This window comes from Lolium rigidum, chromosome 7, assembly GCF_022539505.1.
Source record: "Lolium rigidum isolate FL_2022 chromosome 7, APGP_CSIRO_Lrig_0.1, whole genome shotgun sequence".
NCBI classification, from domain to species: Eukaryota; Viridiplantae; Streptophyta; class Magnoliopsida; order Poales; family Poaceae; genus Lolium; species Lolium rigidum.
The window spans coordinates 74,104,289-74,131,821 of record NC_061514.1 but is presented as its reverse complement, the minus strand read 5'-3'; the positions used below and the strand labels follow the sequence as shown (position 1 = coordinate 74,131,821).

Sequence of the window (27,533 nt, the reverse complement as noted above, 5' to 3'; positions counted from 1 at the left end):
CTGTTACTACTGCTCTCATATTCATCGCTACTTTCACATCACCCATGTTACTAGTGCTTTTCCGAGTGCAGCTGAATTGACAACTCAGTTGTTAAGGCTTATAAGTATTCTTTACCTCCCCTTGTGTCGAATCAATAAATTTGGGTTTTACTTCCCTCAAAGACTGTTGCGATCCCCTATACTTGTGGGTTATCAACCCCCCACCCACCCCTACACAACTTATCCCCGTCCGTGCGAAGAGCTTCCCCTCCCCGTCCCGTCCGTGCGAAGAAGAAGCTTCCCCTCCCCGTCGTTCTTCTCGAGACGCACCGGCGGTCAAGTTGATCCACGGTAGGGCTGCTATCTCTAGCTCAATCATGCATCGGGCAAGACGGCCTAACGATTTATATTTTCTTGATGCTGCTAAAAAAATCGTTAGTATGCTCGAACTAATTGGCACTTTATAGTTTTCCGCTCGATTTGTCCTCGATCAATTTGTTCATTTGCGTGGGCATATAGAGTCGATTCCGCACTCGATCCGTTAATTTGCTGAAATGCCATGGCAGAGTTTTGTACACGATCTCGTTTGCTAAAATGTCGATGGGCATTTTTTGTTTTGTACTCGACATGATTGCTGAAATGCATAATCATGTAGTATAGTTTTGTACTCGATGGATATACATTTCCTACTTCGCCTTAAATTAATCACCAACCATTGTATCTCATAATTAAACAGATGGACATAACTTGGATACTGCATGGACACTTATGTTCCCCTTCATATATAAATGGTGTTCAACCATTTATGGGGTTTATTAGAGCTCATGAAGGTTACAACCTGGACGTGTATTTCCCGCGCTGCACATGTATGAATGGTGAGAAGAGGCCTCACCATGTAGTGGAAGATCATTTACACATTTTTGGGATGGACCGCACATATGTTAGGTGGGTTTATCATGGTGAACCATATAATGATCCTTCAGCGGGAGAAGCAGATCTTGCTCACACTGTATGTGTGCTGGCATATGTAGTTAATTATTTATATTGATGCCGTCGCTGTTTCGATCAATAGTTTGCATTGCTGTGCAAGGTTCTGTACTCAAATTTAACTTGTTGCAGATGGATGGACGGGAAGGAGAGAAAAAGCGCTTGCTTCAGGAAACGGGTTTCAGCTCTGGGACATGTGTTGTGCCAGATGAGAAGGTAAATATGTAAAACGACATTTGTTCAGGTTGCATCCCTTAGATGTTTGTCTAATCGGTTGATGTACTAATTGCAGAAGCATAGAGTTGAAGAGGTCTCTCGGCTTGATGGGAGATTTGAAGATGAATCTCGGCTTGATGCACTCGTGGATGGTACTGATGACGAGCCTTTCATAGACGAAGGTCCTGCACCTGAGATTATCCAGCCTACAGAAGGAGGCCGTGGACCGAGTACACAGCTTTGCGTTGAAGTGGATGCACGCCCGGAGATCATCAGGGGCGTCCGGGTAGTCTCAAGACCACCCAGCCCTGATGCACCTGTGGATGGTACTGATGACGAGCCTTTCATAGACGAAGGTCCTGCACCTGAGATTATCCAGCCTACAGAAGGAGGCCGTGGACCGAGTACACAGCTTTGCGTTGAAGTGGATGCACGCCCGAAGATCATCAGGGGCGTCCCGGTAGTCTCAGGACCACCCGGCCACGATGCAAAATGTTGAGCTACTTTATGATTCGTACTCTTATGTTCGGTGCTGTAGTATGTACTATCTTTGTTATGATTTGTACGCCTTTGGCGCTAGAACTATAATTAAGCATTCGGTGGATGATCGCGTTGCAAAATTTGACACCCACACAATCGGTTCATCGTATGAGTAGTAGCACAATTACTTCTACAACCAGATCCTGCCCAGCGCATTAATTGGTAGCATGAAACACTTTTAGGCACTCCCCTCTGATTCATATTAATTGACTCAATTTTGTCTAGATATGGATGTATCTAGATGCATTTGTTAACTAGACTAACAAACTTGAGTCAGTTAATATGAATCGGTGTAAACCGCCCAAGTCCTCGAGCAACTAGTTTATTGACTCTGGACTCCAAGCCTCTCGCGGCAAGCCATCGACGAAGCTTTGACCAGATCTTGGCCCGCATTTTTTTTTTTTGCGAATAGCAAAGCTTTGACTAGTTCCTCTCGGGATACAGCACGCCGGTGAGCTTGCACGGTTGCCATGAGCACTTTCCGGCGGAACTTCCTCTGCAGCGCCCTCAAGCCGCCGCTGCGAGACAGCACACAATGCCTCGAGGTGGACGGAACGGATGAACTCGGGATCTCAGGGCGGGGGGTCCGCCTCGTCCGGGAACGATCTCCAGCGGGTTAACGAGGACATGCATGGCGGCCAGGGGATTAGGGTTTTTTTTTGTTGTTTGAGCTTGGGATTTCGGGTTTTTCGGATAGGGGAGGAGGAACCGAGGAAGAGGAAGGAACAGCCCGCGTGCTTGGCGTGTGGCGGTGTGCTTGAATTTCGAATTTTTGTGAAATGTTTCATTTCCCTGCTACAATTCGGGGGTTTTCTTGACGCGCCAATGCGTCCCGCCGGGCAGGTTCAAGTGAATTTGGGGTGCCACACTATGGGCCCCAGTTTCAGTGAGACATGTAATGACTAGTCACATCAGTAAGTTCACTGTGTAATAAAATATGTTACCCCTCCCCTTTATGTAGCCCCCCTTCTCTCTCCCGATCGAGTGCCGACAGCCGACGGATGCAAGCCGCTAGCTCGATCCCCTCCTTTCGCCTCCACCGTCCAGGCATCCAGCTTGGAGGGGCAAGCTGCATCTAGACCAAGCGGATTAGGTAGTACTAGTAATGTTCTTTCCTTTCTCGAGATCGGTTCTTTTTTCCTCACCTCGATATCTTGCGCATCTATTTCCTATTCTGGGCGAAGGGGTGTCTTTCTGGTCACCCTCGCGCTGGGAGTGATTGATGGGGGTGGGGGCGGGGGCTGCCTTTGCTTGGATTGGGGTGTTCTTTCTTTATTTGTCGATGTTTGCAACCTTTGTAGTTTCTGCTGATCCTCACTGTATCTTTTGTCAGCTTGTACAGGAAAGGAAAGACCTCGGTGGTGGTGGGGGGGGGGGCAATGGAGCGTAAGGCCACCACGCATGTGGGCGGTTGGGCGAGCCCGAGCTGCGTCCCCAGCCCCGCAAAGCAGGTACTCCGTTTGCTTATCCACTCTGTCTGTCTGCATCCTCAATCTGTTCCTGTTCTGGAAAATGCTTAAAGTAGCACATGTCTTCAGCTGTTTGTGCGTAAAGCCTCTACATCATACAGTAATGTTCATCTACTCTCCAGTTCCCCTAACCCAACAAAAATGATGTTAATTACGATTTTTAGATTAAAAGAGCACCATTAGGCGCTGTTAATTACGACTTTGAGATTAAAATGTCATTTTCAATTGCTAATTACAATTTTGAGACAAATGATTAGTTTAACCTCGATCTGTTACGCTCTCCATTTTTCCCAACCGAACAAAAATATAACCATTCCATTCCTCTGAAATGGAACCATTCCATTCCATTCCACGCTGTTTCAGAACCGAACACACCCTTGCATTGTTGTGAACTGTTGTCCATACACAATCATACCCTTCCACTTACATCCTGAACTATATGCATCAGTCTGTCCCAGAGTCATTCAATATCACTGCTGAGATCTGTTTCCATTCTTATGCAGGCTGAAACTGCTGCGCCTTTACTCAAGTGGATGCAAAATGAGGCTGATGAGGCTGCTGTGAGGACGATGGTGCCGTCACCATCTTCCGAAAACCTCTACAAGCACGAGGCCATGGGCCAGCTGGGTGGTGACCTTTTAATGAATCTGGTATATTTTCTTAATCCACATACATGATTTTATTATTATCTGTTTAATTATTGTTGGCTTTGCCTAATGCTTACCAAAAGTTCAGAAACACTGCGTTTGCTTACAATCATCATACACTAATTTTTCACTTTTCAGTCTGTCTCATCCAGTATATAAACTATTGAGTTCCGTTGACTTCTTATGTAATCATTTGCATTGTTGTCAACTGTTGTCTATGCACAACCCTATTCTTCCACTTACATCTCGCACTATTTGCATCAGTCTATCTCATAGATTTATGAAATATCAATGATGAGTTCTGTTGCTATTCATATGCAGGATGAAGCTTCGTGCCTCTACTCAAATGGATAAAAAATGATCCCGATGAGGCTGCTATGAAGACGATGGTGCCGCCACCATCTTCGAAAACCTCCTCAAGCACAAGGCCACGAGCCAGTCTGGGTGGTATCCTTTTCGATAAGCGGTATATTTTCTTAATCCTCATACATGATTTGATTTGTCTGATTATTGTCGGCTTTGTCTAATGCTTACCAATAGTTCAGAAACACACACAACCCTATTCTTCCACTTACATCCAGCACTATATGCATCAGTGTCTCATAGATTCATTTTATATATCACTGCTGATGTCTATTGCTCTTCAATTTTCATATGCGGTGAAAGCTGCTAAGCCTTCATTGGTCAAAAGGATTGCAAGCTGCTGGCGATGAGGCATCTGCAGAGGCTGCCACCAAGTTCTTGTCGGCCCCACCTTCGGATGCTTATATAAGCTCAAGTCCAAGGACCAGCAGGCCGTAACCATCCAAGGGTTCGGGTATATTTTCTTAAGCCACATATACATGCCATGATTTATGTCTGATATTATCACCGGCTCTGTCTAATGCTTTTTAGAATTCGGAAACGCCAAATTAGCATGCTTATATTCATCATACAATAAATTTTGATTGTTCAGTTTGTAACATAGTGTTATGCACTCGCTTGTCAACATTTGCATTGCTCTGAACTATGCACTTTACACAACCTAATTCTTCCACTTACATTCAGCGCTACGCACCAGTAGTACCTCCCATGTTTCCTTCACCATCCCGATGCCGAGCTTGCGGGAATATGGCGGGCCCATGTACATACCCCGCATATAACACCTCCTATGGCTCTATTTACCTTTCTAATAACTCCTTCACAGAGTTACAGGTATGTATTCTTAGTGGTTTAGCATTAATTGGCATATAGTAAAGTCTTGTTTTTATTAGTATCAATTTTCACCTGCAGACTGTACCTTGTGAACTTCATCCAATGATTAACCAGATGTGTCCGCATGAAGGGTCTTTTACTATGCATGGCAATGGCAAATTGATGAACACCTACACGGTCTATGAGGTGTATGTCTACAAGACGCATGCCATCACATATTTGTATGGACATGATTGGAGAAAGTTTGCTTTTGACTACGGTCCGAAGAAGGGCGACGAGGCGAGGATCGAAACTCAAACGGGCGGATATACGTAGCTTGCTTAAAGAGTTGGAGACACTTCCAAATATATAATATGTAACTTTTTTTGTACTCATATCCTTTGATTACCGCATTACGAGCGGTTGTTCTAAACCATTCCCTCTGTTCTAGCTTGTTGGGTTTAACATGATCAAAGCTGCAGATCCCCTGATGGAAAAGGACCGGATGTCACAAAGGGCAACCACACCAGCACCGGCACCGGCTTCCCACTCTCCTGCGCATCGGCACCGGTTCTGTACCGGCTCCGTTCTTGCATCTACCCGACGAGGCCCCTATATCGGCATTGGTTCCTGTAGAGGCCCCATATACTACACCTGCCCAGCGAGGCTCCTGCATCGGCACTCGGTTCCTCTAGGCCGCACCGTTCATCGCTCCTGCCCAACGGTCTCTGCATCGGCACCGGTTCCTCTAGAGGCACCGTTCATCGCACCTGCCCGGCGGTCTCCCGCATCGGCACCGGCTCGTGTACCGGCCCGAGGCTCCTGCACCTGCCCCGGCCGGATCACCGAGGTCTCAGCTCATTGTTGTGGCCACCCGTGTGGTGACCGGGACGCATCCGAAGGCTATGTTCGTGAGTATATGACGGCATAAGCTGCTCTTATCTTGATGTCTTCTCTGCTCAAAGTCTCACATGGTTCAGTCTTCAGTTCATTGGTGCCATTGACTAATTTTTGGTGGTATCTCTTGCTTTGAATCAGAAATTGCCTAAAAGTATCTCCAAGGATCTCAATGCTGGCCGAAGGGGCAAGATATCCCTCGTCATGGAGAGTGAAGGTCTCACCGTGGAGGGACGGTACTCCGTCGGTCCCACGAGATGGCCGCTTGGTCGTTAATTCCAGGTGGAAAAAGTTCATTGACGGTGCCAAACTTCGCATTGGATCAAAGTTGAAGGTCAAGATCTTTCGATGCCGCTGTGACATGCTTGGTCATAAAGTTTGCGGTTGTCTAGTTCGTTGTCCCATGAGCCCTTAGCAAATGCATTTGTAGTTATACTTATATAAGGTTATCTTATACGAACTGCTAATTAATTGTATGGGTGGTAAAACTCGGCAAGCTTTTGCTCTTAGCAAGTATGTATGTATGATCGGCTATTATGATAACTAATGCTTGTGTTCATCTTAATTTGCATTTCCGTTTTAGAAAAAAACTTAATTTCTATTTTGGTCGACTCTGTTAAAGAACTATCGGATTGAATCCACAACATGATTCAAATAGATTCATTACACCGAGCCACATGTCTTGACCTTGCTATACACTACTTCCATTAATCGAGTGCAAGAAGGCTTACCGAGTGCACTGAACCACGGCAGATTCGAATCCACCTTAACTATCTAGAAATACAACCTTTGCAGAAAGAGGATTTGCAGTACGGGAAGGCTGACATTGGGGACCCTTGAGCCAGCAGCGTCGTCAACGTTTTAATGACGGCAGGAGATCGAAAGAAAAAATAAGCCAAAAATCAGTTGGTAAACAAAATCCAAGAAATGAAACATTTACCTTTCTGAGAGGATGACATGCGGGACCCATGAGGTAGCAGCATCCTCAAATATTCCAAGGCGGCAGGGGATCAAAATAAAAAAAGGAAATAGCCAGAAATTAATTAGGGTCAAAAATAAATCTATCAAAGGAAACCTTTATTGTTCATAGAGGATGACATGTGGGACCGACTACCGCGACTGCGTCGTCATCGTTTAAAGGGGCGAGGGATCAAAAGAAAAAGGCAAATAGCCAGAAATTAGGGGTAAAAAATAAATCCAACAAAGGAAACTTTTATTGTTCATAGAGGATGACATGCGGGACCCATGAGCCAGCAGCTTCCTCAACGTCTCAAAGTCGGCATGAGATCGAAAGAAAAAGGCTAGTGACCAAATATCAGGAGCCAAAAATAATCCAAGAAAAGAAATTTTATTGTACATAGAGGATGACATGCGCGTCCCATTTTGCAGCAGCGGTCTCAATGTTTCCAAGGCGGCACATGACCAAAAGAAAAATGAAGTAGCCAGAAATCAGGGGGTGAAAAAAATCCAAGAAAAGAAAGATTTCAATTGGGCTGCATCTGGACATCTGGGCCTTCGAACTATCCTGCTGGGCCTTTTGACTCGTACAATTTCATCCCACTCCAAAACAGGAAAGTTCGGATTTTTCTAAAAAAACAGGAAAGTTCGGATTTTTCTAAAAAAACAGGAAAGTTCTATGCTTCGCAAAAACAAAAAACAAGGAGATTCAACATATAAGTTTGTTTATGTAAAAATAAAGATTTAATTTATCCGTTTGCAATAGCTCAGAGCGAAATACACTGTTTATTGTCTGCAAAATAATCAAGATATCACATGTTTCTTGTACGGGGAGGCTGACATCGGGGACCCATGAGCCAGCAGCGTCGTCAACGTTTTAAAGGCGGCAGGGGATGGAAAAAAAATAACCAAAAATATGTTGGTAAAAAATCCAAGAAAAGAAACATTTTCGTTCTGAGAGGATGACATGCGGGACCCATGAGGCAGCAGCATCCTCAGCGTTTATTGTTCATAGAGGCTGACATGTGGGACCCGTGAGCCAGCAGCGTCCTCAGCGTTTTAAAGGCGGTAGGAGATCGAAAGAAAAAATAAGCAAAAATCGTTTGGTAAACAAAATCCAAGAAAAACATTTACCGTTCTGAGAGGATGACATGCGGGACCCATGAGGCAGTAGCATCCTCAACGATTCCAAGGCGGCAGTGGATCAAAAGAAAAAAAGGAAATATCCAGAAATTAATTAGGGGTTCAAAATAAATCCATCAAAGGAAACTTTTATTGTTCATAGAGGATGACATGTGGGACCGACACCGCCAACAACGTCCTCATCGTTTCAAAGGGGGCAGGAGATCAAAAGAAAAAGGCAAATAGCCAGAAATTAGGGGTCAAAAATAACTCCAAGAAAGAAAACTTTAATTGTTCGTAGAGGATGACATGCGGGACCCATGAGCCAGCAGCTTACTCAACGTTTGAAAGGCGGCATGAGATCGAAAGAAAAAGGGAAGTGACAAAATATCAGGAGCCAAAGATAATCCAAGAAAAGAAACTTTATTGTACATAGAGGATGACATGCGGGTCCCATTTAGCAGCAGCGGTCTCAACGTTTCAAATGCGGCTTGAGATCAAAAGAAAAAGAAAGTTCATTGTACATAGAGGATGACATGTGGGTCCCATGAGTCAGCAGCTTATTCAACGTTTCCAAGGCGGCAGGGGATCAAAAGAAAAAGGAAATAGCCAAAAATCAGAGGGTGAAACAAAAAATCCAAGAAAATAAACTTTTATAGCACATAGAGGATGACATGCGGGTCCCATGAGCCAGCAGGTTCCTCAACGTTTCAAACGTGGCATGAGATCGAAAGAAAAAGGCAAGTGACCAAATATCAGGATCCAAAAATAATTCAAGAAAAGAAACTTGATTGTACATAGAGGATGACATGCAGGTCCCATTTAGCAGCAACGGTATCACCGTTTGAGAGGCTGCAGGGGATCGAAAGAAAAAAGGCAAGTGACCAAATATGAGGTGCTCGCCAAAAAAAATCCAAGAAAAGAAAGTTTTATAGTACATAGAGGATGACATGCGGGTCCCATGAGCCTGCATGTTCCTCAACGTTTCAAACGTGGCATGAGATCGAAAGAAAAAGGTAAGTGACCAAATATCAGGAGCCAAAATAATTCAAGAAAAGAAACTTGATTGTACATAGAGGATGACATGCGGGTCCCATTTAGCAGCAGCGGTATCACCGTTTGAGAGGCTGCACGAGATCGAAAGAAAAAGGCAAGTGACCAAATATCAGGAGCCAAAAATAATTCTAGAAAAGAAAGTTTTATAGTACATAGAGGATGATATGCGGGTCCCATTTAGCAGCAGCGGTCTCACCGTTTGAGAGGCGGCACGGGATCGAAAGAAAAAGGCAAGTGACCAAATATGAGGTGCCAAAAAAATCCTAGAAAAGAAAGTTTTATAGTACATAGAGGATGACATACGGGTCCCATTTAGCAGCAGCGGTATCACCGTTTGAGAGGCGGCAGGGGATCGAAAGAAAAAGGCAAGTGACCAAATATGAGGTGCCAAAAAAAACTCCAAGAAAAGAAAGTTGATTGCTCATAGAGGATGACATGCGGGTCCCATTTAGCAGCAGCGGTCTCAACGTTTCCAAGGCGGCATGGGATCAAAAGAAAAAGGAAGTAGCCAGAAATCAGGGGGTCAAAAAAATCCAAGAAAAGAAAGAATTTTGGTTCATAGAGGATGACATGCGGGACCCATGATCCTGCATCGTAAACGGCTCGATCGGGGAGCGTTGAACGAGATGGCGCGATCGAGAAAAAAACAATGCCAGAGAGGCTGCCATCAGGGCCCTACATCCCTGGGCGGTGTGGATTTGCGTTGACTCGGCCGGCGAACCCGAGAATTCGAGATGCACCACGTCCCGGGCCACCATAGGAGACGTTTTGGCCGTTTTCGTCGGGCTAGGTGGCCTCAAAAAATGAGAAAAAAAAGTTTTGACATGCACCACGGAGAGACCAAAAATCGTCGGTCATGGTGCACCAGCAACCACGGCGCGACTTCAACTTCGTCGGCCATGACAACTTTTCTTGTAGTGTAAGTCTAGTGTGCAAGTAATATGTCACACATGACTAAGTTTGAGGGCAGCACCCTGCCTTCCGTTGTGCCATAGTTAAATCATTGGCCATTGCAGAACTGAAAAAGTACAAACATGGAAAGCAAGTGGAGGAGATGTTTGATCAGAACCAATGGCATGGTCATGTTCAGTCATGCCATAGGTTATGATCAATGATCTCCTCACACTATGATTCCCGGTTACAATCATCGGCATAGTTTAATCAGAAACAACACAATCTAGATCAAACAAGCGCGACTAATTCTGAACAGCAATCTGAACATGCTAAACCCCAGCACAAAAAATCCTTCCCCTCTCTGCATGCACAATAAAATCTGTCAGTTTCAGCAATCCACAGCCCGATCTAGGAAGGATCTACCGCGATTGGAGATTAGAGTAACAGATCTAAGAAAATCGAGACAGTGAACACCAAGAACTGGACAAAAACAGCAAGCAATGGGGACGAACACCTTACAAACATCAATCCGAACCCTATCCTGATGGAAACCCTAGAAGGTCTAATGTGCATGTCATCGCAAATGCCTGAGCATGGCCTGTTGTGGCACAACGAGTAAGAGGGTGAGAAGCAGAGGTCGTTGCCGCCATTGTTCCGGCCGAGGACGAGCTCGAGGTCGCCGGCGAACTCGAGATGCCGATGAAGACTGCGGAGCAGGTTGCGGCCGATGTCGCAGTGCTGCTCGCCGATGTCTTCTCCTCCGGTACCGGTGCTCCTCCGTGCGGCGGTCCGGCGGATTGGTCGGCGGGAGGGGAACCGCCGGGTGATGTGACAGTTTGGGGAAGGTGAGAGTGCGGTCGCGAGTGAGAGGAAGGAGAGGAGAGCGGTGAGCCTAATTATGCCGCGTGTTCCCGAAGGGACGCGACGTTTCCGCCGCTCTTCCCCACGGGCCTGACCCCGGAGAAACTGCCGTTCCGAGCGTTCCTCCAGGGCCTATTTCGGGGGTGCTTTAAAACCCGGTTCTTGCAAGAACGCGACAGCCTGCAGGAAACCAAACGGTCCATTCCAAGACCCGGCCCATGCAAAAAAAAAAAAAACTCATCTGCAGGCTACCAAACGCGTCCAATAGGATCGCTAGGGAACCCATTGAGAAGGATCCGCGAGGTTGCGGTAGAGAGTAGAGCGGTAATCCAATCACGAAACCTCGGGAAAAATCCAAGCCGTTGAAGGAGATCTAAAATATAAACTAATCAGTAAAGTGAGATCGTTTAGTAATATAAAATTCTGTCCCTAACAGTAACATTACTCTTGAAGTTCAAATACTATCCAGCTTGATGGTCTGTTTTGGCGATCAGGATGGGATGCAATGTTGGTCAGGCAGAATTAGACGTACTTCTCTGAGGTGATTAAAGCGTGCACGGTTCAAGGCGTATGGTGGGATGATGCATCGGCGACCTTTGTAGAGAGTTTGGATTTAAAGCAAAGAGACCGGGAAAGTCGACTTTCAACGTTGAAGCAATTGTGGTGGCGCACCAGATAGCTATTTTTCATTCACATCGTAAAATTTCTGGTAATTGCCTAATTGGAGCCCCTAAATTTTCCGTAACTTTTACACCCTCTCAGTTCTAAAATAAATGTCGTAACTTTAAAGTTTAAATAGATTTAGATGTATCTACAATGTATCTAGATATATATGTATCTTGATAATGTCGTTACACTTATTTTAGAGCTGAGATACTACCTTGATATCAATAAAGTGCGAGAAATGGCTTTCTCTCAAAGAAGAAAAAAAGATAACTGTGGTGGTGGCTAACAGAATCCAAGATAAAGCAGAAGGTAGCCACAAAAATGAACAAAGAAGCAGTAAAGCAATGCACCGGTCACGCAAGCAAACAAAGATGCCTGTTTCTCTCCTCGGCCCTCTCAATCCTCGCCACACCAGAAAATCACTTGCGGCGCAGACGACAAACGCATCCTAGCCAAGTGCCCGCCACGCTAGCTCTTTATCCCTAGCCAGGCCACACACAAGCTAGCTCCTGCGCAGTTGCGCTTTGCTTTTGCGTCCATTTCTCACACTCCAAATCGCTCCATCATGCACGCTCGCTCACGCTTCCCCTGACCCTGAGCTTCCCAATCAATCCACAGCACAGCCAGCGCCAGGCCGATCGGTCCGTCGCCATGAGCGGCGACACGCTGGACAAGCTGGTGGTGTTCCTGGCGAAGCGCGACGGCATCGACAAGCTGGTGAAGACGTACCAGTACGTGTCCAAGCTCGTGCACTGGGCCGCCGAGTCGTCCCACCCGGGCTTCGCCGGGCGGGCCAAGAACTGGGAGACGGCGGCGGGGCTCAGCCGCAAGGTGTTCCGGTCCGGCCGCTCCCTCTCGGGCCTCAACGCGCTGCGGCGCTCCCCGGGGGAGTTCGGCGCGCTGGCAGTGCTCGCCAACGCCGGCGAGATGGTCTACTTCTTCTTCGACCACTTCACGTGGCTCGCCCGCGTCGGCGTGCTCGAGCCCTGGCTCGCGCGCCGCGCCAGCTTCGTGTCGGCGTTCGGCGAGACCGTCGGCTACGTGTTCTTCATCATCATGGACTTCATCATGATCAGGAGGGGCATCAAGCAGGAGAGGAAGCTGCTGAGCGAGGGTGGCAAGGAGACGGAGCTGAGCAAGATCCGGATGGACCGGGTGATGCGGCTCATGGGGACGGCGGCCAACCTCGCCGACCTGGTCATCGCCATCGCCGACATCGAGCCCAACCCGTTCTGCAACCATGCCGTCACGCTGGGGATTAGCGGCCTCGTGTCCGCGTGGGCTGGATGGTACAGAAACTGGCCGTCGTGAGCTGTGCCCGAGATAGGGTTGCCATTTCGACCAGCAAAGATGTATTGTACGCTTACCGCGTAAATTATTTTTACTTTACGAAACAGTTACAGATAGGCTATCTATTGCCGAGAGTGGTCAGGGAGACTGGCATGCTCTTGCAAGACATGCACCTCATTCAGAGATGACATTACGGATTTACGGTCCCCCACTTTTTTTTTTCTTGGCAACAAGAACCTTATACTTTTTGAAAGAAGCATAAGTTGCATTTATACAAGAATGGCCCAACAAAAACCAGTTCAAAAAACAATACAGGTCCGCCCGTGCCACCATTTGTCATTTTGGATTGATTTCAGCTCAAGCAAATCGACAGCCGCAACCTGGAGGCCACTAGGCAACCAATCAGAACGATATTGTCCCCCTAAAACGTGGTTAGAAGGTATGCAAGCTACCAAACACGCCCCAAGCTAGGAGTGGAGATGATGGGTTTCAAGAGAGCAACTAGAGCTTTCGAGATTACTTTTGTATCAATTCAATACTAGAACATATAGTTAATAGACTTTTGCTTCAACACGTCCCCCTCCTCTTAGTAATACTATTTTCTTTCGAGGGTGTATTTTGTAATCTCGTGGGTGACTCCAGTGCATCGGCTGGTCATTACCACCATGGTAATTCTAATCGATCAAACTAAAACACAGTGGTCCTGGGATACAAATCACCACTAAAATCTTGCTAAACTAAATCACCGTGGGGCGACGGGGCTGTGCTGCTGTGTGCTCTCCTTCACTGCCGGCAATTATTTTGCACCAGAAGGCGTACAATGATTCTGAACCTTATAGCGCCGCACATGGACGGTCCAGGAGGGGTGGCAGAATCTTTAGCTCGGTACCACCGATTCACCAATTGTAATTCTGCGACTCACAACTGTTCCTTCGTCCTTCCCGCGCAATTCTCTCCACTTTCCCAAATTATCAGCACAGGTTAGCCGGCAAGGTGGTACAACACGAGTGACACAAGTAGACAGAACCTCATTGCATATACTTGCTTCAGTAAGAAAGTGAGATTTACTTATTTACACACTACGATCGAGAACATGAGCAGCTGGCAGGCACCATGATGGATACTCACCATCATTTCTCTATAAATAGGAGCCATGCCTCTCAGGCAGTCCATCAGTTCAAGCTAGCCATTTCTCAGTGTTGCGCTAGAAACTCAAGCCAGCCAGCCAGCCAGCCATGGCAAGCAACACGGATCTTAGAAGTGTGATCATCTGTGTCCTCCTACTGGGGCTAGTTCTCGAGCAGGTCCAAGTGGAGGGAATTGGCAAGATTTGCTGCAAGAGCAGCCGGAGCAGAATGTGCTACAGGATGTGCCGTTACGATCGTGATTTACCGCCAAGGTGCGCATCTAGGTGTGATTGCAAAATCATAAGTGGAGATTCGTGCCCAGGGGACTTCCCTGCATTGCACAGACACTTTGAGTATGGTACGGAGATGTCGCCCTTTGTTTCCTTTAATTACAATTTCTCACCTTTTTTTCCATCAAGAAAAAAAAGTATTTGCATGCCAGCTAATTTTTTTTTTTTTGCGAAACACGGTACCTCTAGGAACGCGCAAACGCAGATCGATCCCCTATGAGCATCTTGGAGAGACTGAGTCCGATTTCTGCAACATGGGATGTAGGTCATCCGTATGTGACAACATGAACAACGGTAATTATATTTTCTACACTAACTTAAATTTATTATGATGGCTATTAAAATAGGTCCGTGCTTCACTCATATAAAATAGCGCATAATATATATACTGCTATTTTGCACCAGTTTATAACGGTGAAGAGAAGAAAAATGGCCTGGAACTCTGCGGCGCTGCATGTGCCAGTTTCTGTGACAAGATCGTCGTCAGTGCATCCGTTGCAGCCTAATCATGCATGCGCCTCTATGATGTCGAAGGCCAAGGTCATTTTGCTATTTCTGTCCAATAAACTTGAATCCCATCCGTGTGTATCCTAAGCTAGTGTGTCCTGTAATTTATGTATGTGTCAATGTGTGTGTTGTTCTTTCTTGTTGCGAGATAGGTCATCCACCATGGATGTATTTGTACCCTTGGCAAATTAATGTGAACTCTACTACTACCTCAATTCCATAATATAGGGTGTCTTGGCAAATTAATTTAGTTTGCCAAAACGTCTTACAATAAGAAAAAGATCTAATAGTATATATATTCTGTGTTATCTTTTGGTTTTAATGGTTTATTTTAGTTTCTGTTGCTTTTTGTAAACTCTATGTTTTGTTTTCTACTTCTAATGTTCTCGTAAATTTTTTGAACACAAAATGTTCTCGTGACTTTGGTACTACAAAAGCGTATGTAACTGAGATAACACATTCTTATTCTTTTGAACTTTGAACTTGTGGGGTCATCAAGTTCTAACCACTAAGGTTGTCGATAAGTAGTTCACTTCAATCATGTTTACATAGGTACAAATACCAGAACGAAGCTGAGTAGTCACAAGAGGACCCGGTTGATTGACTTCGATGAGATCAGAGAGATATGATACAGGATGTACTCAAGTTTAGGCCTTGCAATTGAAAAGTTTTACATCCTACTTTTGGGCTTTTTATTATATCATCAAAAATTATAATGGTGGGTGTAGCTAATCTAGCAGGGTTCCAATTTCCAAACCAGTTGTGGCGAAGGTACACGTCCAGATGGATACATCTTGCGGGTAGCTTGTGCCTCAGATCTGCTAGTCTCCTACCGTGGCCTCCGGGTCCTTTTTATATGCCTTTTGTATTGATCGCCAAGGCTTGATTTTCAAAATAAAATCTCCTTTGATATGTTTAAACTCCTAGTTCCGCATCACTCACTTCTTATCCGCTCCAAGTCCCTCCCTAAAACATAAGATAGAGTGTTTTAGAAGATCCCATTGACTGGCTTTTTTTTTTGAAACGGTCACTAGGGGGAGAGGATCCCCACCTGAATTTCATTTCTTCTTTGGAGAACATTTTACATGGTACATGATGAGAGGTGGTTTCGCCAAAGCATCAGATGTGCTTTGTGATCGCTATGACTAGCTATTTGGGCAGTTATATCGGGTTATCTGTTGCCAACAGAGTGACCAGGAAGACCAAGTGTTCTTGCACATTCAAAGACGACCAACACTACACTCCCCCGCTCAAATACCTTTATTTCTAGGTAAAACATCACCCAAATTCCTAAACTGCAGCAAAAGGCTTGCAGTGATTTTTGGAAAATTATTTGCCATTTAGGCAAGAATGGTCATAGTTATAAAAAAATTCAAAAATATTCTAGGTCCACCCCTGCCACCATTTGTCAATTTGGATTGATTTCAGCTCAAACAAATCAACAGCTGAGATTTACTGCTGAGCCGAGGGCCAACCAATAAAATCTGCACTTTCAAGTGTGCCTAGGCTTTCAAAATAATCTTGAAGTAAAGGCTCCCCTCCCTGTCCTTCAAATTGGACAAGGTTAGCTGATTTCATGGAGAAAATTCCCATCACTTCCCAATAGATCCAATGATCTATCTTAAGAAAGAGCACGGTCATGTTAACAAACTGAAAAGGACAACCGTTCTGACCATCCACTGAAGCACCATGCCACAATTTCACCGTTCCTTATTTCTGATAAACACCATGGTAAGGGCAGCCAAGGGAGCATGTGAAGACTCAAAAGTCAAAAACCAGGCACAGTAACTCAGTGAGATCATACTGCCATTTTCCAATGCCTTACCATAGACTACCATAATACTCTTTCATAGTTTTCTGAACGAAAGCATGGCAAAGAAGAAGGCATGAGAGCTAAGTTAGAGCAATGCTTGTAAGTTTTTGCCAAATCATCAGCTCCTGATCTACAGGTGCAGCGCCAGGTTGATAATTACTTTGGGGGATACTGTTTTCACAAGACACCAACTAGTTAGCGGTGGACAATCAGAACGAGGCGTCGCCGTTCCTTATGATGGGGCAGGGCTCAGCTGGCGAGTGCTGAGAGCATGCCGCCACCACTCTTCGAGGCCAGCACGACCTCCCAGCCAGGTCCTTTCAGGGGGACAAGAGGGGTGGCATCAGCAGCGCCAGGTGGTCCGGTGAGGTCACTCCGGTCCATCACCTTCAAAAGATCCTCGTCGCTGATGTCCGTTTGGATCATCCTGTCTTCCTCATCCAGCTCGTCCCTGAGCAGCGCGAGTAGCTCCTCCTCCTGAATTTCAATTTTCAATACAAATAAGAGAAAAAACAATCAATGATCAGTCACACTTTCTTGTTGTGTTGCTTCTCTAGTCTTATACTACCTCTGTCCATAAATAGATGCCAAAAGTTTATCTAAATTTGAATGTATCTAGACATGATTTAGTGTATAGATACATCCGAATTTAAATAAATTTTTGGCATCTATTTATGGACGGAGGGTAGCTCTTTTGGCGTTCCATCTCAGAAGAAACAATTTTGCAGGACTCAACACAATGTAATACTCTGGGACAGAATTTTTTACATCTAAGACATTAGGTTTAGCACTATCTTGTTCAAACTGTCCCTTTCCGATCACGACATGCTCTAGCTTCAACTTTCCAAAAGCTTTCTTAATAATCCGTCCCTGCAACGATGAGATGAGTACTGATGCCACAAAATATAGCCAAGCAAGAGTCTGAAGGACATCAAACCATACTTCAACAGAATTGGATGTTGCCAACCGATAAACATGCACTGGGTGCGTTTGACCAATTCGGTGGCATCGATCCATGGCCTGTAAATCCATCTGAGGATTCTGCAAAATGAAGCAAAAAAAATAAGCATATCACAGCTATGCAAGGTAACTGAAGGCAAGGAGTACAGCTACAAAAAAACATACATACAGAAGAATGAAATATCCAAACAGGGAGATGGCATGTGCAGGGAGAGCGCACACTTTAATAATATTTAGTCCTTTACTTTGTAATTATACCAACATTGAGTATTACCCTACAACTCCCCAGATATACAGAAAATTACCCAGTCACTGTCATACAGGATACAGGTATCAGCAGATGTAAGATTGATACCAAGACCACCAGCACGTGTGCTTAGAATGAAGACATTCATACTGCTGTTCAAGTCATTAAACTCTTCTATCTGCCATAGAAAAACAGTACCAGATATATATTGTGAGATAGCAAAATCCATAGACAGCGATCACATTATCTAACAGGAAATGATTAGCACTGACAATAAAACGAACACACAAAAACATTTATGGTTGGAACTCTGGTTAACAGCCATGTGCATTCAAGAGCAGGGCCCATAAAACCATTGAACCATCAGCTTGCTGTCCCCAACAATTCTCAATCTAACCAGCTTGTAGTCAGCATTCCATTGCATCCAGTTTTGAGATAAATTAGCTGCCAGTTAAGTCCAAGTTTTTTTTTTCCTTTGAATAGGATACATATCCATGGTGTTTTAGCTGATCTTGCACTATTTACATGTCCCTAACAAATTGAGGCACCATGCAGGAAAAATGGCACTTGTGAACCGACTAAGGTGTGTGTGTGGTTTGAATCATGTTCAAGCCAACACACATTTGCTAAATCGGTTTGGAGAGGGATGTGCAACTCCATCCAGTCTTTTAGCAATTATCTGACAATTCAGTCCTATATACTCAACGAGACACCTAAGAGGCTAATACATGATTTGCAAAGTTATTTATAACTCTAGCAAATTGTGACCCAGCTACAGCATTTATGTAAATTAAGGAACCAACCAAGCAAAATGACAATACCTGGGAACCAACTCAAATGTGTGTTTAAAATCATGCTTAAGCTACCACATATTTGCTAAACGTGGATGCTAAATTAACATGCTGGTGGGATATGAGAATCTTCTGCTGTTAGATGTTAAATTGTAACACACAGCAAAAGGTGTTTCAAGCTTGTATGATTTAACATGTATGATTCAGAGCTGTTCATGCGAAAAAAAAACAAGCATGTTATTCTGAACTGCTTATCTGTGCACTTAGGAAATTAAGGTGCCTGCTTATGCACATACGTCAATGCAAATGAGGGCAGACGCATGGTGCAATTCTTCAGGATCAGATGATATTCAGCAATCTAGTAATAAATGGGCAGACTGGCACGTTACCTGCCTCCTCCTTTCTTCCAATTTAACACTACCGTCAATGCGGCAAACATTCAGCCCTTTAGTATACAAATAATAATCAATGATGTCCAAAACTTTTGTCCACTGTGAAAATATTAGAACCTGCAAATATATAAATTGAATTAATTTCAGACCTGAAGGATAGAATTCATGAAACATGTGCTAGTATGTGCATGAATGCAGAGTACAGCCAAGGTGCAAAGACAATGATAAAGGACTTAGGAGAACCAAGAACCTTGCGCTTTAGTTTGAGCAGGAAATCCAGTAACCTGTCCAACAGCTGAAATTTACCACATTGTTCCAGAAGCTTATCGATAGGTGGATAGAGGCCTGCAAACAAAGGAAGAAATACAGTGTAGATAAAAGCCAGCAAACAGGCACATAGAGCAACTCAGATAGCACATGTTCAATGAGACACACTTGTTGAGTCGAATGCAGCATTGAAAAGATCAGGATGGGCACAGTTCTTCCTCAGCTGAATCATCAGGTTATTTAGCTTCATCTTCATGCCAGGTTTTCGCAGCACTATAATATAGGAAAAACTTGTCATACTAGAATTAATTGTGTACTTCTGCACAGATTGGACTCTGGGTATGAATGAAGGCATGCACGAGCCTACACATGCATACCTATATCTGTGCTCTCATGTAAGTAGTTGTCAAATGTTTTCTCAATCAAGTGAGTCTGGATTTGCCTTTGATGTGCAGTCATGTTAGCGTATATGATTATCTCTTTCTTCCGTGGAAGCATTTGTTCTACGTCCTCCTTCATCCTTCTTAAAAGAAATGGACGCAAAATGGCATGAAGCTTTGAAATAACAAGTACTCTTTTCTTCTCATCAGTTTCTTCATGTTGCTCCTCGTCTCCTTTCCCAGAAAAATCAAACCTTTAAGAAGATTCCGTCAGACCAATGGAGGCAAAAAACCAATATATAGAAAATATTAAAAAAAGTAACTTCACTATATAACATATCAAACAACATTCAGTATTACGTATTCGCCATTCATCAGTACACATTTCAGTAAACATAACATATCAATAAACAACATGAATAAATAAAAGGAACAAGACGAAATTGTGCTATAATTAATAGTATAAAATTGGCAGACATGGCATATCAGTACACAACACATACTGAAAGAAGGAAATGCTATAACACGTCAGTTCAGATACTTCATTTCAACTAGAGGGGTCTCCATACGTTCTAGACGTCCCAATTTTAGATAATTTGTATACAAAGCTAGATACCCAAAAGCATCTGACAAACATGGAGGTGGCTGTTCTGGCGCACGAAGACATCACCCAGAGAGTTCTGGCGGTGCCCCATGTAGCCAATGGTAATCCCCCCTTTTCGGATCATTCTGTTAATGTTGGTTGTGATGGTTCTGGCATGTACCCTTAGAAACAGGGTACCATTGTCATTTTCCACAGTTGCGAGTAGCCAGTTATATTATTATTATTATTATTATTATTATTATTATTATTATTATTATTATTATTAATGCAGCACCCCTATCAGGTTGCATGGAAATAAATTGACGTTTCCAGAGTTGCATTGAATGGTGGAATTACTGCAATAATACCAGATAAATTATGCTTGAGAACAGATATATGGACTGACTGAAACTAATAGATTCGTTTGCATTAGTTTAACCAATGTATTACCCTTAAATACCCAATGCTGATTACTCTTATAAGTTATAAACCCTGAAAAGTGTCTTGGCTAGAAAAACCAACATATCTGTGCTGTTAGATACACATAAATCGACTATCAACACAACTTCTAGCCAATGTCAGGGAAAACCTTTCTGAATGCTAGACAAATGTTACAATGGAAAAATTCAGTTAGCTTATTATTAATTATAATCCATACAAAGAAAGAAGGCCACAAGATAGAAACTGTTCAATGACGAACACAAGTGCTTCCAGGATATGGAGAATAGGAACAAAATGGCATGTGCAGAAATTACGCAAGGTAAAGGGTAACAAATGGTGCGGCTGTTAGCTATGCGGATCATACCATGACTCAAATTCCTGATGGGATGAGAATATATCAGGCAAAATGAAGTTCAATAGCGACCATAGCTCTGCCAGATTATTCTGAAGAGGTGTCCCAGTCAAAAGGAGTTTATTGGCCATTGGAATGCGCTTTAACTCTCTCAACAACTTACATTTAGAATTTTTCAACCGATGTCCCTGCACAAAGTATGGAATTATGTTAATAAAGGGAGGAGAATCATAAACCCCATTATTTTGGTTTTTTCAGGGTGTGTGTTCTTTATCACCTCATCTACAACGACATACTTCCAATTATAATGAGCAAGAAATTTTGCATCTGACATGGCCATCTCATATGAAGTGATTATGATTGGGAAATCAGGGCCAATAGTCTTTGGCATGAACTTTCTCCTTATCTCTGCCCGAGTCACTTTATCTCCATGGTAAATCAGGCCAGCAAGAGATGGAACAAACCTGATATCAAGTATCTCCACGTAAGACAGAAATTAAGGATACTGAAACAAAACTCTGGATACTTTACCTTGAGATCTCATTCACCCAGTTTGAGAGAGTGGAAAGAGGAGCAATTATCATGTATGGACCATGCATGCCTTTCCCTTTAAGATGAGTAAGAAATCCAATTGTCTGGATTGTTTTCCCAAGGCCCATTTGATCAGCTAGTATCCCATTTAGCCCATTCTGCCAGAGCGATATTAGCCACTTCACACCCTTTATCTGGTAAGATTTCAACTGTCCACCAGTCATTAGTGGAACAAGATTGGCTTGCTCCTTTTCCCACCTTTCTTCTTCTGTGAGAGTAGCATCATCAGCAGAACGATCTTCGCGGGATCTTGTGAGCATTGCTGCCACCGCCGTTTTAGCCTTCTTCTGAACAACATTTTAATTTATTGGTACTTAGAAGTAGTGAGAAGTTGCCCACGCACAAGTATAGCAAATAAACAGGAACTAATTATCATACTTCTCTCACATATTTATGACACTTTATAGCTATATCAGGTATCGACTTTAAAATGATGACCAGTCCCCAGTTAGTACTGAATATAAATGTTCACCATTAAGGACCTATAAGATTCAGAAGAAAGTCCAAAACACTTCAAAGGAACATCATTTGAATGCCCGAGCTCTTACCTATTGTTGATTTTGGGAGAAATTTCTGGATGGGCTGGTTCCTTGGACCTCCACACCCTCTTATATATAGCTCAGCTTAGGCTTACATCTTGACTTATACACTAGAACACTCTAGACTCTAGTAGGACACTTACTCAGAATCCAACACTTCACTAGAATACTCTAGACTCTCCTAGGACACAACTTTTGCACTAACTCAGACTTCAACACCTATGAAGACAGCTGAACCTGGTGGCTGTGTGCACCAATCGATGCAGAGGCAGGAGGTCATCCTCTTTTCGAAAAGAAAAAAAGCTGAACCTGTGTTACAGGCTTACAGCAAATCGCAAATGGCTCTTTCAATTACGATACGTGAACTAGCACGTTACAGCTTGAACGAATGCTGCTACTAAAAGCATTCAGGAATTTGGAAAGTATATACTCCCTCCGTTCCAAATTAACTGACACAGCTTTGGTCAGATTTGGTCTAGATGCGCATGTATCTAGACGCGTTTCAGTGTGCAGGACTAATTTGGAATGAAGGGAGTATTAAACAAGCAGGACAGCACCCTCCCTGGTTTTCTTCAAGCAGAAACACATGTTATAATCCTAACTCTGTTAAATGTGCAAGACTACGCATAATGCACTAAAGTAACACATTTTGTAATCCTAAGTCTGTTGAACATGTACAAGTCTGACTACACATAATACAATAAAGTAACAGTACATAGCAACCAAAACATCTGCATAAACTAGAGAACAGCCAAAGAATACAAACGAACATATTTACATAACAGGGGACAATAGATGAAGTCTGCACTCACATCATTGTACTGTGGCTTAGAATTTGCTGCCCTCTTTTTACCACGCCCTTTCTTGTTTTCCACAGGCTCCTCTTCATCGTGAGCTTCAACAACTTTCTGCTTAACCAGCAGGTAGCTCCACCCTTGTCAAGAAGCAAAACTAACTAGCAAGAAATACTAAGAAAACAGAAAATGTTCATCACACACTGAGGAACTCATACATCTGTAATCTCCTCCATCTTTTCAAGTAGAAATTCTGAATAGAGCTGTGTTTGCGTCAGCAGCTCATCCAACTTGCTAAACCGTGCATTGGGATCCAAAGCAAGTCTTGCAGCTTCTTCTTTCCTTTTAGCATCTTCTTCTTCCTCTATCTTAAGCCGTGCCTCATATAACTTCTCTTCCTCCTTTGTCATCACCTCTGTGATGAAGAATGGGCCGCCGTTCTTGGCCTCAGGGTCAACAGGTAGAGATGAACTTGCATCTAAGAACTGATCATCTGTCTCCTCTTTCACAGAGTGCAATAACTTCTCCTCATCCTTCAACTCCTCGGCAATGAAATGTGCCACACCGCTGCTGTCCTTGAGCTTAACTGCCGAGGATGTGCTTGCTTCAACAAAATCGCTGGCTTTGCCATTCTTGGCTTCGAACATTTTCTAATTTTGCACAAAATAATCAGATCAGGCATAACGATCAAAACTGTTGGAGAACCTCAACAGACAGAAATACAAAGTCACTATAACAAAAACACATGGACTTCATCTAGAGCAGGGTGTGCCACTGGTACACCCAGAAATTGTGGGGATCAGTGTGGTTAACTAATCACTGGATAGAAACAAGCTCATACACTTTGTTGTAGTCACACATGATTTTTTTTTGTACTTATGTACTCATGATTAATTGTACTTACTCAATGGAAATTTATAGCTACAGAATATATCCATATTTTTACGAGAAAACTAACTTTTATGAGAAGATTGCAGTATCAATGATCCCATCAATATTAACCCGATAATATACAATACTCCATCAGCAAGTGCATGAACTTTATGAACTACATGTTGGGGAGCCACATATGGTAGGAGGGCCCCAGCCCTGACTGCACCACCTCCTGGTCCAGCCCAAAGTCGCTAGGATTTCCTTATTGCTAGAGATTATTGATTAGGTTCATATTCGGATTAAGTGCAGAGTCCTGTTTAGAATCAGTTTCAGAGTCCAGATTGTATCTCCTTTGAGTCGGCTTGTCAGCCAAGATATCCCTCCTATATATTGGGCTTCTACCTCGATCAATAAAGCATGAGAATTCAGAGTATTACTTTCTATTAGGCATAGAGTAATTAGAGTTTGTTCCAATCCATCATCTAAAAAATGCTCATACATGGTTCGGCTTCACATATTTCAAACATAACATGCAACAAAATAAATTAATGATGTACTCCCTGCGCTAATTAATTTGGGCCGGAGGGAGTAAGTAAAATATTGCACAGCATACAAAGGAGTTAATTTCTGGAAAAATATTGCACATCAAACCAGTTGCAAACATCACCTCATACTCAGAGTGCTACAACAGCCGCATCAGACACTATTGTCGTGTAAATATCGGTTTGAGAAGTGGACTTGGGCTATCCTTGACCTTGTGCTTTTGAAAAAACGTGTAGTGTCAACTATGAAGACATGATGCTTCTAAGAGTATGCTTGTGAAAACCTTATGCTTGTAGTAACAAATGTGTAGACTTAACTAGTTTTGGTGGCAGACCCGAGCCTTCTCTTTTATTTGAGAATATACCTGAACCTTTAATGTGGACTAATTTGTACTGCAGCCTAATTCTAGCTTAATCGGCCATGGGATTTCACGGCAGCTCACAATTTTCATCCATCGTATGCCTGACACACGCGAACCTGACATTCAAGCTTCAAGTTTGTGTGTGTGTTGCAAAATAGTACTTGCCAAAATACATCATCCATAGCAATAGGGAGGTTAAGTTCCCGTAGAACAATAGTTGCTAACATATTACTCCCTAGAATAGAAAAAGAGGGGGAATTACTAGCAAAAAGAAGATACACCGAAAAATGCTAAAGGCAGTGCAGTGACAAAAAGAACGAAAACCGTGGCATTAATTTGATCTTCGGATGCACATTAATTACCTCAGCCTTGGTCTCGTTTGCTACCCAGACTTTGTCTGCTGCTCCGAAATGACCTGAAAGAGCCAACATCAGATCGGATTTTGTGCAGCCGCGAAGGGGATTTGGGGCTTAAGAGGCTGCTTCATTTTTAGGGTTTTCATGAGAGAGCGAGCAAGCGGGTTCAAGAAGCACCGCGGGAGGAGGAGAGGCGCATGGCAGGGGAAGGACAGAGAGAGGGGAGAAGCCCTGATGTGGCGGCGGAACACACCTGCGTCGCCGCTGCCGTCGCCAGTCGCCATCGCCGCCGCCATGGAGCACGCGGCCGGTGAAGGGGAACGCGGGAGCAGCAGCGGGCGGATTTCGGGCAGACCCGAACCTCGCGGAATTGGGGGAATTTGGAGTTCCGTTTCAACGGTCATCCAAACGACCAAACAGGGTTTGCCATTTTTTCTTTTTGCGAAACACAAACACAGTACAATCAAAAACACTCACACATTCACCCCTATAAATTCACGCACACCCTACCTCTATGAGCATCTCCGAGAGACTGCATCGAAGATCTGATTCGGCGGGTCTTGAGATTGATAAAGTCACCACAGCTGCCTTGCTATCGACGGAAACGTCCCACTGAAGAATATTCCGGCTTTATGAGACACTAAAGTGTCAAATCCGGAAATTGAACTCTAGTGGGCTGGGGTGCCACTACCCTCCTAACCATCCAACCACAGGTTGGTTCTCAGGGTTTGCGAATTTGCGAATTCTAGTTCTCAAACCCAAAGACTGTATAAATTGATTGAATTGCTTGTTTCATGGTACTGCGGTACTGCCTCCGTATCCTAAGATTAACTTTGATAGAAAAATTAAACAACAAAATTTTGATTACATTGTATGCAACTATATCATTGGATTCGTATTGAAAAACATTTCCAATGATCTTTATATATTTAGAGTAATTTTTAATCAAAGAAAAAACATGAAAAACAAGAACCCCTTAGTTATTGAAATGGAGGGAATGTGTATCTGACATAAGAATATTACTCAATTTGCAAAGTTCCTTTTAAAAATATTAATTTTGTTAAGCATAATTTACACCGGAGGATATATATTAAATCACAGAAAGCTGCATTCCCACACATGTTTTTAGTAGTATCGGAGTGTTAGAAATAAACACTATCCATAGGTATGGTCACTCGGACAGATAATTGTTACTCCCTCTGCTCCGTTATTCTTGTCTTAGTTTAAGTTTCAATTTAATTAAAATTATGACAAGAAATACGAAATGGGGAGAGAAAGTATTTTTCAAACTATGAACCTGTACTTCAGAGGTCACACTGTCCACTTGACAATGAAGCTGACATCAGAAATCAGAGAGACCCAATATTGATGGTTTTCAGTGTATCTACGCAATGATTAAATCTGAAGGAAGGGATCCAAAGTTCCAACTGGAATTCACGTCCATGTGCTGATGATACATCTTCCTAAGGGCATCTCCAACCGCGTGACGCGCTGGGCCGTCCGTTTTGGGCCGTTTGGGCGGCCGAGCGGACACGTGGACAGCGGCCCGCGTCCGCGTGTTCGTTTGGGTCGCGCGCTGCGCCCAACGCGCGGACGCAGCGCATAATCGGAGAAATACCAAAACAAAAGAAAAAATGCAAATTTAAACGAAATTTGATTAAACATATGCCCTATTTTGGGCAAATTTGTACATAGCCCTATTTTGGGAAAATACTAACAAAAGAAGCCCCTATATGGGCTTTAAAATTTAAACTAAAAACCCTCTATTAGGGTTTGGTCGGCGGCGCGGTGGCCGCCGGTGCGCCGCCTAGCCCCTGTGGGCGTTGTCGGCGTGGTCGTCATCGTGACCACAGGGCCTCCTCCCAGGCCGAGTGGGGGTCCGGAGCCACCCGAGGTAGCGGCGGCGCACGGCCTTCTGGCGCCGCTCCTCCTCCGCGCGGCGCCGAGATTCCTAGCGCCGCTGCTCCTCGCGCCGCTGCTCCTCCGAGCGGCGCGTGGCCTCCTCCCGCCGCGCCGCTTCCTCCTCCTCCCGTCGCGCCTGGCGGGCCTGGACGTAGAGCTCCCAGAGCTCAGCTTCCTCCTCTGCCAGCCGCGCCGCTTCCTCCATCTCGGAGGTTCGAATGGCCGCATGGAAGTGCGGCCATTTCGCGTCCTCCTCCGCCGCCGAGATGAGCAGCGCTGCGCTGAGGTCCGGGTCCTCCTCCGAGGACTCGGGCTTGGGCTCGAGCAGCAGCGGCGGCGGTTGCGGCAATGCCGCACCGCCGCGGGCGGCCTCTCCGATGTGGAGGCCGCCTCGGTTTCCGAAGGATGGCCGCAGCGCCGGCGGACGACGGCGGCTGCTGCTCGCCTCGTCGTCGTTGGCTCCGGGAGCGAACACTCGCTTCGGGGCCATGGCGGCGGTTTCGCTGCGGGAATGGAGTGGGGACTGGAGTGGAGGGCCAGATCCCATCCAGTCCCCATTTAATACCCTCCCGGGTCACCGACAGGTGGGCCCAAAGGAGACGAGGCGACCAGCTCCCGGACGCGAGCGGACGGCGCATGCCATCCGCGGCCACGCAAACCTAGCCCAGAT

At 44.4% G+C, this 27,533-nt stretch overlaps 3 protein-coding genes across 5 annotated transcripts; 2 read left to right on the top strand and 1 right to left on the bottom strand.

Moving 5' to 3' along the window:
• The first annotated feature begins 11,906 nt into the window (after positions 1-11,906).
• Positions 11,907-13,064, top strand: LOC124674819 (peroxisomal membrane protein 11-4-like). Its single transcript, XM_047210875.1, has one exon. The coding sequence runs from the start codon at positions 12,116-12,118 to the stop codon at positions 12,773-12,775; it is 660 nt and encodes a 219-aa protein (XP_047066831.1). The 5' UTR covers positions 11,907-12,115; the 3' UTR covers positions 12,776-13,064.
• Positions 13,065-13,989: 925 nt separating this feature from the next.
• Positions 13,990-14,677, top strand: LOC124671536 (thionin BTH7-like). The gene is made up of 2 exons (XM_047207901.1): positions 13,990-14,239; positions 14,577-14,677. Exons 1-2 carry the CDS (start codon positions 13,990-13,992, stop codon positions 14,675-14,677), a joined length of 351 nt encoding a protein of 116 aa, XP_047063857.1.
• Positions 14,678-16,467: 1,790 nt separating this feature from the next.
• On the bottom strand, positions 16,468-25,262 carry LOC124676244 (ATP-dependent DNA helicase DDM1-like). 3 transcript variants are annotated; one of them, XM_047212320.1, is made up of 15 exons: positions 25,215-25,262; positions 24,968-25,020; positions 23,047-23,478; positions 22,847-22,942; positions 21,436-21,782; positions 21,182-21,368; positions 20,917-21,092; positions 19,526-19,782; positions 19,317-19,421; positions 19,132-19,226; positions 18,879-18,998; positions 17,757-17,876; positions 17,434-17,532; positions 17,260-17,361; positions 16,468-16,968 (listed from the first exon to the last, which is right to left on the bottom strand). In XM_047212320.1, exons 1-15 carry the CDS (start codon positions 25,255-25,257, stop codon positions 16,741-16,743), a joined length of 2,460 nt encoding a protein of 819 aa, XP_047068276.1. In that variant the 5' UTR covers positions 25,258-25,262; the 3' UTR covers positions 16,468-16,740. The 3 variants fall into 3 exon arrangements, with proteins under 3 accessions (XP_047068276.1, XP_047068275.1, XP_047068277.1); XM_047212319.1 differs by having other exon boundaries at positions 17,260-17,532; XM_047212321.1 differs by having other exon boundaries at positions 16,950-17,055; positions 17,180-17,532.
• Positions 25,263-27,533: the final 2,271 nt, after the last annotated feature.

What these genes read in the sequence shown, in the direction of transcription:
- LOC124674819 (XM_047210875.1), top strand. Translation starts at nt 12,116, where the DNA reads ATGAGCGGCGACACGCTGGACAAGCTGGTGGTGTTCCTGGCGAAGCGC.
- LOC124671536 (XM_047207901.1), top strand. Translation starts at nt 13,990, where the DNA reads ATGGCAAGCAACACGGATCTTAGAAGTGTGATCATCTGTGTCCTCCTA. An exon ending in GCACAGACACTTTGAGTATG is followed by an intron (nt 14,240 to 14,576) that starts GTACGGAGATGT and finishes ATTTTGCACCAG; the next exon opens with TTTATAACGGTGAAGAGAAG.
- LOC124676244 (XM_047212319.1), bottom strand. Translation starts at nt 25,257, where the DNA reads ATGGCGGCGGCGATGGCGACTGGCGACGGCAGCGGCGACGCAG. An exon ending in CGACGGCAGCGGCGACGCAG is followed by an intron (nt 25,021 to 25,214) that starts GTGTGTTCCGCC and finishes TGGCTCTTTCAG; the next exon opens with GTCATTTCGGAGCAGCAGAC. An exon ending in TCCTGTATGACAGTGACTGG is followed by an intron (nt 17,533 to 17,756) that starts GTAATTTTCTGT and finishes TTCATTTTGCAG; the next exon opens with AATCCTCAGATGGATTTACA.